The 12795-nt window shown below is 41.2% G+C and overlaps 2 protein-coding genes across 2 annotated transcripts in view; one reads left to right on the forward strand and one right to left on the reverse strand.

Annotated features, from left to right (window-relative positions):
* DCHS2 (dachsous cadherin-related 2) overlaps positions 1-12795 on the forward strand; it is a 244291-nt gene that overhangs the window by 128606 nt on the left and 102890 nt on the right. Inside the window, exon 3 of the mRNA XM_040471942.1 lies at positions 8411-8642. Within this exon, the coding sequence (XP_040327876.1) occupies positions 8411-8642 (232 nt within the window). The remainder of the gene's footprint in view (positions 1-8410; positions 8643-12795) is intronic.
* LOC121028331 (U1 small nuclear ribonucleoprotein C-like) lies at positions 3892-4419 on the reverse strand. The gene has a single exon (XM_040471954.1). The coding sequence runs from the start codon at positions 4386-4388 to the stop codon at positions 3909-3911; it is 480 nt and encodes a 159-aa protein (XP_040327888.1). The 5' UTR covers positions 4389-4419; the 3' UTR covers positions 3892-3908.

Genomic DNA, 12795 nt, shown 5'->3' on the forward strand with positions numbered 1-12795 from the left:
GGAGAGAAAGGGAGACACAGAATCTGAAGCAGGCTCCAGGCTCTGAGCTGTCAGCACAGAGCCCAACGTGGGGCTCGAACTCACAAATCATGAGATCATGACCTGAGCCGAAGTTAGATGCTTAACCGACTGAGCCACCCAGGCGCCCCTAGTGATGCATTTTTAAAGACAAACTAGAAAATCTCTCCCCCTGCCCCCCTCCCCAACCATAAGCATTTAACAGTTTCCTATTTTTCACTTTGTTTTGGACTTAAAATTGCCTCCAATGCTCCTCCGTTTGCGTCAGAATATACAAGAGGAAGCAACGTACGTGCTTATGTGGCTGTGTGTGTACATGTGTGTATATATGTATTATCCAATGTGCAGTATTTATTCTGTTGTCTGCATAATCTTTATAAATTTCCTCTCTGATGAACTGTGCATTTCTATAGGGTGAGCCTGCCTCTGTCATAACCATTCTGTGCAGTATCCACTAGCAGCATATGTCCCTAATCAAAAAGGCTGGTAACCATGCAGATAGCAGTCTACCTTGGATTTGAAGAATAAATGAACTCAGACAAGACATTTTAGGTTCAAGATGTTGGATTTTAGGCCAGCATGAATGAACTTAAAACCATGAACTGCACTTGACAGAAGACCTTTAACTGTACATAATTACCCTGATAATCCCTGGTTTTACTCTGATACTTTCTCTCTCTAATATACATCCTGAAAGCTCTTTGGAAGGAAATCGCTAGGAACCCATTTGCTGGTGGTCACTAAAAGACTGTTGTCAGTCAATACAAATTTTGTTTTTCTTAGAAAATACCTAGATGTTCTGGGCTTCCTTGCTGCTGCTCTATTCATCCTTGTGATGACTGTCAATTTTTTTTTTAACTCAATCACTTCTCCTACTCCACTGGTATTACTTCTGAAATAATCTATTTTGGCTGCTACTGCTGTTGCTATTTATCTCCTAGAAGCCATGAGAATGCTATAAATTGCATAATGAAAACAAATAACTGGATTACATTGGAAAGCAAGTGGCTTTTCCCAATAAAGTGCTCTAATTTAATTATTCCATGCTTATCTCCAATTCCTTGTTTCCTGTTCCCATTCACTTTCACCAAATGAATCTCTCTTTTTGGTATGTATGTATTAACATTCTGTCTCCATTTTTGTGACATCTGAATTTGGTAGCTGAAATATGTGTCTGAGATAAAGCTATTTCAACTCTACCTCATCACTCCAGGCTTAGGGGAGAGTTGTGTCCAACTAGCAATATAGAAGATAAATTGAGTTAGCCCTTCAGCGTTATATATATTCATGAGAAAACTTGGCTATTAAAGTACTACACAGTTGTGTGTACAGCCAAAAGATCTCTAGAAGAAACCTTGCTGAGTAAAAAGCTCACGTTCATCTTTCCCCTGGCTTTATTGAAGTATAATCGATAAATAAAAATTGTATACAGTGTCATGTGTTTTTTGTTTTATTTTTTAAGTGTTTCTTTATTTTGAGAGAGAGATAGAGAGAGAGGGAGAGAGATTGAGTGCATGCATGTGAGCAGGAGAGGGGCCGAGAGGGAGAGGGAGAGAGAGAATCCCAAGCAGGCTCTGCACTGTCAGTGTAGAGCCCAACTCGGGGCTGGATCTCAGGAACTGTGAGATCATGACCTGAGCTGAAACCAAGAGTCAGATGCTGCTTAACCAACTGAGCCACCCATGACACCACTGTCATGTTTTGACATGCGTATACATTATGAAGTGATGACCACAATCAAGCTAATTAACATATCCATCAGCTCACATAGTGATAAGAGTGTTTAAGATCTACCCTCAGCAGGAGGGCACCTTTTGGGATGAGCACTGGGTGTTGTATGGAAACCAATTTGACAATAAATTTCATATATAAATAAAAAAAAAAAAGATCTACCCTCAGCAAATTTCAAGTACACAGTACAGTAATATTAGCTAAAATCAACAGGCTGCGCACTAGACCTCCAGAGCTCACTCATCCTACGTAACTGAAAGGTAGGGCACACTCATTTTAATTTCAATAGATTGTATTATTCACAACTTCCAATTTTCAGTTGCTTTTTTCCTATCTTATATTTCATTGATTACCACTCCCCTCACTCCAGTTTCAGGAATAAACTGCTGCCCTGTTGCTTATGTTTTCTAGCTAGATTGTCTGAACTATATCTCAAACTGATTGCCTACCATTTTTTCAAATACACTACCAGGATTAATCCCTAAATGTCTGAGATACCACTCTACCTCATTCTTATCTCTAGAAGTTTAAGCTTCCTAGCCATCCACTGTTATCCATATTCTCATCCCCATTCTTCTCTGTTCATCCTTTAATTTTTTTTTTAAGTTTATTTATTTATTTTGAGAGAGAGAGACAGATGAAGAGCAAGCAGGGAAGGGGCAGAGAGAAGGAGAGACAGAATCCCAAGCAGGCTCCGCACTGTCAACGCAGAGCATGATATGGGGCTTGAACTCACAAACCATGAGATCATGATCTGAGCTGAGATCAAGAGTTGGACCAACTGAGCTGCCCAGATGTGCCCATCCTTTAATTTGAATCAATTACCGCCTCACCCGCTCTGTCCTCCCAAACTCTTCTTCCATGCCCTCAGGAACTCATGGTTCTTCATTTAGCAGACTCCCTTAGAAACTTGTTCTGGTCTCTGACTGCTCCTTTAAGTTCTCGCCTTGGTTAAAACAGCCTGCTCCTGGGGTTACTGATTCCTGTCAAGCTTTCCACAGAGAAGCCCATATTCCGCTAATCACGAACCGAGTGGGAGGTGTTGAGGTGGGTGCATGCCTAATTGATTGCCCCATGCAACATCTGAATCATTTCTATTCCTTTCTCTATCAAAAACCAATTCACTTTTGAAATTTATCTTGCCAGGCCATTCCTTGGACTACTTTCTTGTTGCTATCATATTCTAAACCTCCGTGTCATTTAGGACCATTACACCTTACAGTCTTCCTCTCTACCACTGCATCTATTGAACCATCCAACACCCTGAGCATCTCACTTCCTTGACTTTCTCACTTCCAAGGATCATCCCCTATAGTTGCACAGCTTCTGAAATCTTGATCTCAAGCATGCTGTATTCTGATAAGCACTCTTATCTTTCCGTCTCGCTTCCTGTAGCCTCTCCATTCTAGCTGACAGTTCTTCCAGGTTAGGATCTCTAGTTTATTGACCCACCATTAAGTCATTCAGTTGCAAAATCCCTTTAGTTCCCTCACTCCATAATACTGTCCAGGTGAAAATCCAGCTGTCTACACCAGACTCTGCCTTTTCTCCAAATAACACTTGAAGGAGAGGTCTTTCCCTTCCTGACTACTGTCGTTTACATTCTTTGCCTTTTTTCCTATTTTTTCCTATTCCTCCAATATTGTATGCTTTCAAGCTTCGCACTTTCCCAAACTACTCCCAGCTTTCACAACATGCCTTGAGGGGATTGGAATTCAGGTAGGTTGGTTAAAAGTCTCTTACTATAATTTTTTTAGTTTTGATTTAAATTCCAGTTAGCTCACATACAGTGTAATATTAGTCTCAGGTGTATAGTATAGTGATTCAACACTTCCATACAATATCCGGTGCTCATCACGACAGGTGCACTCCTCAATCCCCATCACCTGTTTAAACTGTCCCCCAGCTCCCCTCCTTTCTGAGGTGATCCCCATTCTTATTTTTTTTAACGAAAACAGTTGACAATTTTATTTTCACATTTCACGATGCAAATGGAAATTGCTTTTTTTTTTTTTTTGTCCCACTACTCCCTTGTAAAAACTATTCTCTGTTTGATAGGAAGGGGGAGCAAGTCTTCCTTGTCATGCTGTTAGAAAACACCCAGAGTCACATGAAGAACAAGTAATATAAAACGGATATAAAGAGGTTCCTGTCTCACCTTATCTGTCTGGTCGAGTCATTCCTGGCCGAGTGGGTACCATCATGGGACGGGCGGGAGGTCTCATCATTGGGGGCCCAGGCATCATTCGCATGTGGCCTCCCATAGGCGGCCTCATTCCAGGAGCAGGTCCCACTGGCATGATCCCAGGAGGAGGAGGGCCCATCATTGGCATCATGGGAGGGCCCCCCATATAGGGTGCTGGCATCATACCAGGGCGAGGAGGACCCGGGAGACTAGGGGGAGGTGGAATCATAGCCCCTGCAGGAGGAGGAGCAGAGAATGGAGTAGGAGGAATCTTTCCTTGCTGAAATGCAGCAGTTGTTTTGTCGATCAGGCTCTGGGCTTGCTCTTCCATCCATTTCTGATAGTAGTCTTTCACATTCTCTTTGTGTTTCCTACCACTGCAGTGTGTCTTTCTCACAGATGGAGAGTCATGGGTGAGGTATGTGTCGCAGTAGTCACAATAAAACTTAGGCATGTTGCTTTGCAGACCGTTGGCCACTCCCTCCCGCCCCCATTCTTATTTTTTAATTTTGATCACTTAATTTTTAAAATCATAGCAACACACTGTTTTCTCTTACTGTAATTTAAAAAAACCAAGTGATTAAAATTATGTCCAAAAAAACCCCACGACTCGTGGATAGGGGAAGAATAAGACAAGGTTAAGAAATATTCATGGATGGAATTTATGGGTTGTATTACCTATTCCCAAACGTAGCAGCTGCGGATAACAAAAATGTACTCTCTCACACAATTTCTGAGGGCCAGGAGTCTGGGTGGTTGTGACTCAGCATATCTCAGAGGCTGCATCATCAGGATAGTCTTAACCAGGTGGACTGAAGTTTTGTTACAGAGAATTGGGAGGTAAACACTAGGAGGGAAGTGAAGGAAGATGTGTGGAGAAATCTAATCTGCTTTCCAGGCTCCTCCAGACTCTGTAACTGCATACCAGCGGGAGACTGAAAATCTTGTTTGTTTATGGGGACCCATCTCCAGGATCCCTTCAGCACAGAGCTTTCTCTCCATTTAGCATATGCCTACCTCTGAATCATGAAGATCCACAATCCTTTTGCTGTAGTTCTGAAGCCCCAAAGCTCTCAGATAGAAAGTTTGTTTTGTTTTGTTTTTATTGTCCTTATTTTATACCAATATTATATCAGCAATATGTATACCAATATCACGTTAGCAGTCAAAAGTAATGGCATATGGGGGCGCCTGGGTGGCGCAGTCGGTTAAGCGTCCGACTTCAGCCAGGTCACGATCTCGCGGTCCGTGAGTTTGAGCCCCGCGTCGGGCTCTGGGCTGATGGCTCAGAGCCTGGAGCCTGTTTCTGATTCTGTGTCTCCCTCTCTCTCTGCCCCTCCCCCGTTCATGCTCTGTCTCTCTCTGTCCCAAAAATAAATAAAAAACGTTGAAAAAAAAATTAAAAAAAAAAAAAGTAATGGCATATGTATTTTGGTATAAACTAAAGATAACAGAGAGATTAACGATAGATAATTTTGAATGAAGAGAGAATTATACGACACGATTTTATAAGATTCCAAATGTAAAAGAAACAATAAGAGAGGAAACACAGTACCATCATAGTTTATTGAAACAGAAGCCCTGCATGAGCATTAGAATTGACCTAATTCAACATCCCCTCAAAACAGAAAGTTTTTAAATCTCATTTAGTGAGAAACCTGACTTGAACGGACCTGAGGCCGTTCATGTTTAAATTCATGTTTAAATCCCTCTAAATGTGTCTTTCCATACATTTTGCTGCAGAATATTAAGCGTTTGGTTATGTAGGGCCACCCCAGACCTGACTAGGTATATGTGTACCACATCACCTTCCTAAAACTTGAAACATTCCAACACTAATCTATCTGGCCCCAAGTATTTAGGAAAAGGAGGCTGTAAAATCTTATAATGATGTGATTAACCATTATAAATGCTCTCATACATATTGTATCACTCCTGCTTTACAGAAGATGCAGCCCAGACTCAGGGACTATCTGATTTTCTCTCATCTGTGGTCCCAGTTGCAGGCAGGGCAGACATTAGACTGAGATCATTTGGCTCCAGATTGTTCCACTGTGGCATAAACCCTGTTATACAGTGTTTGTCGCATAGATTATAAACAGGGACTCTGTCTTTTTTCTGCTAAGACTAAGTCTGTGGTTGGCATTGCCCTTAGCATAGTGTTTTAAAAGGTAGAATTTATACCACAATTCTTTAAAAAGTCTAATTTAAAAGAAGTCACCAGGGGTTTGGGGGATAAATGAATCTCTAGTCCCGTTCCAGATCTGCAATTCACAGTCTCATTTACCTTGGGCAAGTCACTTAGTTTCTCAGTGCTTTGGTTTGCTTATCTATAAAAATGAGAGAAACCATCAAAATCTTTAAAAAGGGAGATTAGAACAATTGAAGGAGAAAATATATACAGAGCGCACTGAACATACATTCACCCTGGTTATTGTAAGAGAAAAGCACCCCCACTGATGAATTCAGTAGATAAAAATTGAATTCCTAAAACAGGAAACCTGAGATCTATAATAATTTTCCTGTAGAAAGGTTCATTGTTCTATGAGAATAAGTTTTTCAGTTGGTTTGTCTATCATTTTACTTGTTTTTGGTAGCATTGCCTGATTTAGGATCGTCATGGACAGCCTAGGAATTAACATCTTTGCAAGGATCCCAAGGTGGAGAGATTGTCATTTCGCCTATCTTCCCCACTCTCTCATCACCTTCTCTCACGCGCTTTCTTATCCTGCACTCACACTGAGGTGACTTCCAGAATCCCAGGAGAAATATAAAAGGAAGGGGAAGGGAAAGGTCAAAGTTAAACAGAATGGAGAAGGAGGCCAAGTTGGAGAAACAGCAGGGTCTCTGTCAGGTGCCATGCAGGACTGTCTGTTCACGATCAGTCACCCTCCACTGTGGACCCACAGTTCATCTGGGGCTGCTGCAGACACAGCCCTGTCTGTCCAGTAATACGGGTCAAGGGCACTTCCCTTGTTTTCACTGGGTCGTAACCTTAGCCAGCCCTCATTTCTATTCTAGTTGGTAACTGGCATGGCCCGGGCACTTTATTCCACTTAGAACATGGAAAACCACTCTATCTTTGAAGGTGTACTTCCCAATTGTTTTTTAGTCGCCAATGTCTAGGGCACTTGGGACCTCAGAGCATGAGAGCCATTTCCAGGTTTGTTGTTAACCTCACCCCAAACAGTACTCTCTTTCTGCCCTCCCTCACCCTAGGCCGGTGCTTCTTCCACTGGCCTCTTTGTCTCCTGTGCCAAATCTTCTTTTTTTGTCAGAATCCTCTTTCTTCTTTGCTCAGTGTATCCCTGAACAGTGGGAGAGGGAGGGGGTGGGAGAGAGGGGAAGGGAGAGGGGGAGGGAGAGGGGGAGAGAGAGAGAGAAGGAAAAGTGAGTGAGAAAGTCCAGGCTTTGTGACTTACTAAGGATTTTTGTCAAAGATGAAAGTATCAAAATGTACCAGACAGAAATGGAAAATGGTGCTTTAAAGTAGGAACACATGTTTTGCTTTAGAAAAGTAAAAATTGCAAAGGATTGTTTTCTTCTATTGTATTCTCTCCCCTTTTCCTGAGTTTTACTTGGAGGCAACGCAAAATAAAAGGGATGGGATCTATTCCTCTACTATGCTATGCACTCTATCACCTTTCTAAAACATGAAAAATCCAGAATTCCAAAGCAAATCTGACCCCAGATATTTGGGATAAGTACCTTCACTGCCACCATCCACTCCAGACTTGATCCTAATCACCTCCTAACTGGTCTCCTTCCTTCCACCCTCGCTGCCCTTCAGTTTATTCTGAATGCTACACCTAGAGTGACAGTTAAAATCTAAGTCAATTCAAACTACTCCTCTGCTCAAAACCCTCCAATAAATCCTCCTTTCAGCGGCCCACAGAGGCCTCCATGCCCTGCCCCTTGCCATGCTGACATCACCCTGCTGGCTTCCTTGCTGTTCCCTGAACAGGCCTGGGATGTACATTGTACTCCTGCCTCAGGACCTTTGCCCTTGCTCTTTCCTTCAGATTACTGAAGTCAAGCTCCCTCATATAGGTCAGTCTTTACTCACATGGTACCTTCTAAGTGAGACTTCCGCTGACGATCTTTTCTAAAATTACGTCTTCCTCCAATATTTCCTTACCCCTCCTCTTTAGCAGTTAAGATTTATCCTAGGGGTAAAAGTGTTTTGTTTTGTTTTTTCCCTCTTTGGACATCAAGAAAACTTGCCTTGAATATCTTTGAACTGTAGTCTGAAATTATTGCCTCCTAAGAGTTTTACGTGGTACTCTCATTCATCTTTAAGAGTCAGTGCTAAAGTACTGATACCATGCTCTTACACGTGAACTCATATCTCAAGGTTAAAAGTAATATGAATGAACTTCTTTGTTTTAAAATTCTTTTCTAGGATCTTTGTCAATTATTCTGCATCTCAGTGTTCAGGAGAAATCCATTTGTAATCACTTCTCATTTATCCAACAGGGTGGACTAAGCGCCCAAGCTTTTGTTCGTGTGGAAATAGAGGATGTGAATGATAACGCACCTGTCTTTAACCCATCAACCTACGTGATGAGCATTAGCGGCCAGACCCAGCCAGGCACCGAGATCATCAATGTTCTTGCCACTGACAGAGATTCTGGGATATATGGAACAGTGACTTATGAACTCATTCCCGGAGACCTGTCGTCCCTTTTCACCATTGACTCCACTACGGGTATGTGATCTTGGAACGGTTTTCCTCTGAAATCAGTAGCTTCTGCGTAACAGCCAGAAAATTGGCAAAAGTGCTTTTTTATTAGCAGGGATGCTGCAGGGCTCATTTCACCTTCCAGAAGGCAGTAAGGTATATTGTAAAGATCTGAGACTTCGTGGTTAGATGAGACCTGGGTGGGAGTCAAGCCTTGTTTCCTACTGGTCTTATGATCTTTCTTGGCCTCAGTCTCTTTACTTTAAAAGAAGTGCTCTTGGGGTACATGGGTGGCTCAGTCAGGTAAGCGCTGACTTCGGCTCAGGTCGTGATCTCACAGTTCATGAGTTCAAGCCCCATGTTGGGCTCTGTGCTGACAGCTGAGAGCCTGGAGCCTGCTTCTGATCCTGCGTCTCCTCTCTCTGCCCCTCCCCCATTCACGCTCTGCTTCTCTCAAAAATAAAATAAACGTTAGAAAATAAATTTTAAAAGTAGTGCTCTTAATCCCTATGTGGCAAGGTTTTCTGAGTATTAAAGGCAGCCAATTATGAGAAACAGCTGGCCAATAGTATTTATTTCGCAAATGTTCATTTACTCTGTTCACATGATCTTGCCATCTGTGGATGATTTCCATCATTTCAGTGTATTAATAGATAATATTAGTACAAAGAGCATTGCATGGACATCCAAAGTAGATCCCTTTCTTCTACTAGGTCTGGCATTCCCTAGTATCTTTGGGTCTTAGCTTCCATGTTGTTAAAATGGTACCTAAAGCTCCATTTAGTTCTCTAATATGGTAACTGCACCTGCCAGACAAGTTCAGTGGGTAAACTGAATCTTCTAGAAATAATCAAAATACAGGAGGTTATCATTCCCTTCTTACTGGTTTATTGGTAAAGTAATGTTTGAAATATTTGATTACAAGAAAATAGGAAATTTCAAGTACACTGTATTACATTGTAATACTTTTCAGATAGTAGAGATACTCTGGTCCTGAAATGATGCAGCAAAAAACCCCCCAAAAAACAAACAAAAAACCCCCATTTTTTCTTTTACATTTTTCCTTCTTTTATATTTTTTAAATTTAATCTTACCTTATTGTAGTAAGAACAGTTAACATGGGTTCTGCCCTCTTAACAGACTTTTAAGTATACAATGCATTATTGTTGTTGACTCTAGGCACAGCATATAGCAAATCTCTAGAACTTACTCATCTTGCTTCACTGAAACTTTATGCCCATGGAGTAGCAATTTCCCATTTCTCCTTCCTTGCTAACCTCTTGCAACCACCATTCCACTCTTTGATTTTATGACTCTGACTATTTTAGAGACCTCGTGTAAGTGGAATAATGCAGTATTTGTGCTTCTGTTACTGGCTTCATTCACTCAACATAATGTCTTCCGGGCTCATCCATGTTTTTGCATATTGCAGGATTTCCTTCTGTTTCAAGACTGAATAATATTCCATATTGCAAATACCACGTTTTCTTTATCCATCCATCTATGGATAGACATTTAGGTTGTTTCCACAACTTGCCTGTTGTGAACAGTACTTCAGTGCTCATGGAAGTGCAGATATCTCTTTGAGATTACATTTCTCTTCTTCTTTCTTTAATGTTCATTTATTTATTTTGAGAGAGAGCGAGCAAGCAGCAGAGGGAAGTAGAGAGAGAAGGAAAGAGAGAATCCCAAGCAGGCTCTGCACTGTCAGGGCAGAGCCTGACGCGGGGCTCAATCTCACGAATTGTGAGATCATGACCTGAGCCGAAATCAAAGAGTTGGACACTTAACTGACTGAGCCACCCAGGCGCCCCGAGTTTATATTTCTTCTTAAAGTACCTGACCGGAGCATGAGTAGAATATGTTTCTATTGTGATGATGGTAATGTCAGGTGCTACAATAGGCATTTTCTGTAGATGGTCTTTATTGGAGCTTCACAATCCCCTTTGCAACAACCAGATTCATTAGCAACAAACAGTAATTTACACAGGAAATCATCTACCAAGTGAGCTTGGCTTCTCACCCAGGCCTGGTAAGGGGAGAGTCATTAATTCTTGTTTGGAAGGTGCACTTGCATCCGGTGTGTGTGACTGGCTGAGGGATTAGTTGTTTTTTACAATGGCAGTCTCTTTTTTTTTTTAATGCATTTTTTTTAACATTTATTCATTTCTTGAGAGACAGAGAGAGAGCGTGAATGAGGGAGGGGCAGAGAGAGAGGGAGACACAGAATCTGAAGCAACCACCAGGCTCTGAACTGAGAGCACAGAGCCTGACGCGGGGCTCGAACTCACAAACTGTGAGATTGTGACCTGAGCCGAAGTTGGATGCTTAACCGACTGAGCCACCCAGGCGCCCCTACAATGGCAGCCTTAATAAGGTAGAACTTTCCTTGCTCAAAATAATACACTGACATGGATCCTTTAACATTTCAAAGATCAGAAGAAAATACCTTTTTTTTTTTTCCTTTGGGAAATTGCTTATCTTGGCTTTTTCAAAATTCATCTGAACTGCTTGTCAAATTGTCAGGCCCTCTAGGACACTAGCATTGCCAAAAATATATAGGTCAGCCAGTAATCAGGGCACAGGATCTAAAAACATTTAGTAGATTGTTTTTAAAAGACATCAACATACTCCTCGTCTAGTTTCCCCTGGAAGGTCTTGAAGAATGAGCTGGACTGTGTTCTGTTTTTAGAAGAGATCTCTTATTGCTGCACTGGCTTTAGTAAGCCACAGGCTTCCATTCCTGGCACAGGCTATAAGACAAATGCCATTGTTAATCAAGGAGAACGCTTTACGTGGGTCATTATCTAGGGAAGTATCATGGTATTTTTTTTTTTTATAAAGCAAAGACCAAATTCGTAATGGAAGTAGCCTTGGGTTATTATTGTTGGCAGTTTTGATGCCGGTTCATTTAGGTTGAAGATGTTTTTCTAACAGTGCTTAGAATTGGGTTGCACTTAATCACAATTCATGAGAAATTCATGAGGCCTGGTAATGCTTTACTTTAACCTTTAGAAGAGAATTAAACAGCATCACAACTAGCTAAGGGGAAAAGTTGCTTAGTGAACAGGCAGTCTTTAATTTGAACAGCCGAATTCAAGTTCATCTGTTGGCTGACCGCAACTCTGAATACATTTTCTATACTGTACATAATAGTTAGGCTTCTAGGCCGTGCCATAAAAGCTAATTTAATTGTCAGTATCCTTAAAAAGTGGAACAAGGATCTGTGTTGGAATATGGTTTTCCTCTCCTGCATCTGTTTTTTGGTTGTAACCTATAAAAAGTTGGACTTTCTTGCTTTTGCCATTAGGTCTGTCTTTACAGAAGCCGCCAGTTTAAATACAGGGTCAAGGGATTGCTTCTATCAATATATATTTGTAGAATGAATGAATAAATGGAAGGAATGAATAAATCCTGATTACATATTCTTAAGAAACTTCAAGGGAGCGTCATTAGATAACACAGGGCAAAACTTTGCTTAAAATCCTCGTTCCCCATCACAGTGTGGTAGGTAATGCTGTGGCCTCCAATCCAAATTCTTTCCAATCTCTCTGCGCTAGCTAGCACTTTTCTAGATGTATATGCTAACTATACTAAATATATTTGTATTTATATGTAGTTATATATAGCGTTACATACTTATATAGATGGCCAGCTGTATAGTTTTATATTGTATGAGAAAGAGTTGGAAAATTGATGAGCTAATTTCTACATTGTCACCTCTTCCTGAATCACTCTAAAAATCTCTCTTAGACATCCATTCATTTGCTCATGGTTGATGCTTCCTCTATCAGACATGCTATTTTATAAGCTTCCACGCTTTGTGCTATAGGCTCATGTTTTTCTGAAGACAAGAGGTTTTCCATTGATCTGTTTGTACCACAACCAAGACTCATGCTTTAAAAATAGAGCTCTTTGACTTTCTGTGTTCATCTGGTAAGAAAAATGTTTTGGAGAAAACTGGAAGGGGATGTGGTGATGTCATGGCTGTTTTCTCTTGTGGGTTTATCTTCCTGTTCTGTTTCTGGTTTTCTAAGTTTGTTGTTGGTTCAAAGCACATTTTTGTAAAACGTGCTTCGGCACCAGGAGAGAGATAGTGAGCTGAGCCTTCATTTCTCTTACTCTCCGTTAGCTGGGTTCCTTTGATGTGGGCACGAGTCAGACCACACTGTTTTGAGTT

This window comes from Herpailurus yagouaroundi, unplaced genomic scaffold, assembly GCF_014898765.1.
Source record: "Herpailurus yagouaroundi ecotype Mexico unplaced genomic scaffold, PumYag 28, whole genome shotgun sequence".
Classification (NCBI taxonomy): Eukaryota; Metazoa; Chordata; class Mammalia; order Carnivora; family Felidae; genus Herpailurus; species Herpailurus yagouaroundi.

Bases quoted from the DNA above. Each gene is read 5' to 3' on its own strand.
- LOC121028331 (XM_040471954.1), bottom strand. From the start codon at position 4,388: ATGCCTAAGTTTTATTGTGACTACTGCGACACATACCTCACCCATGAC.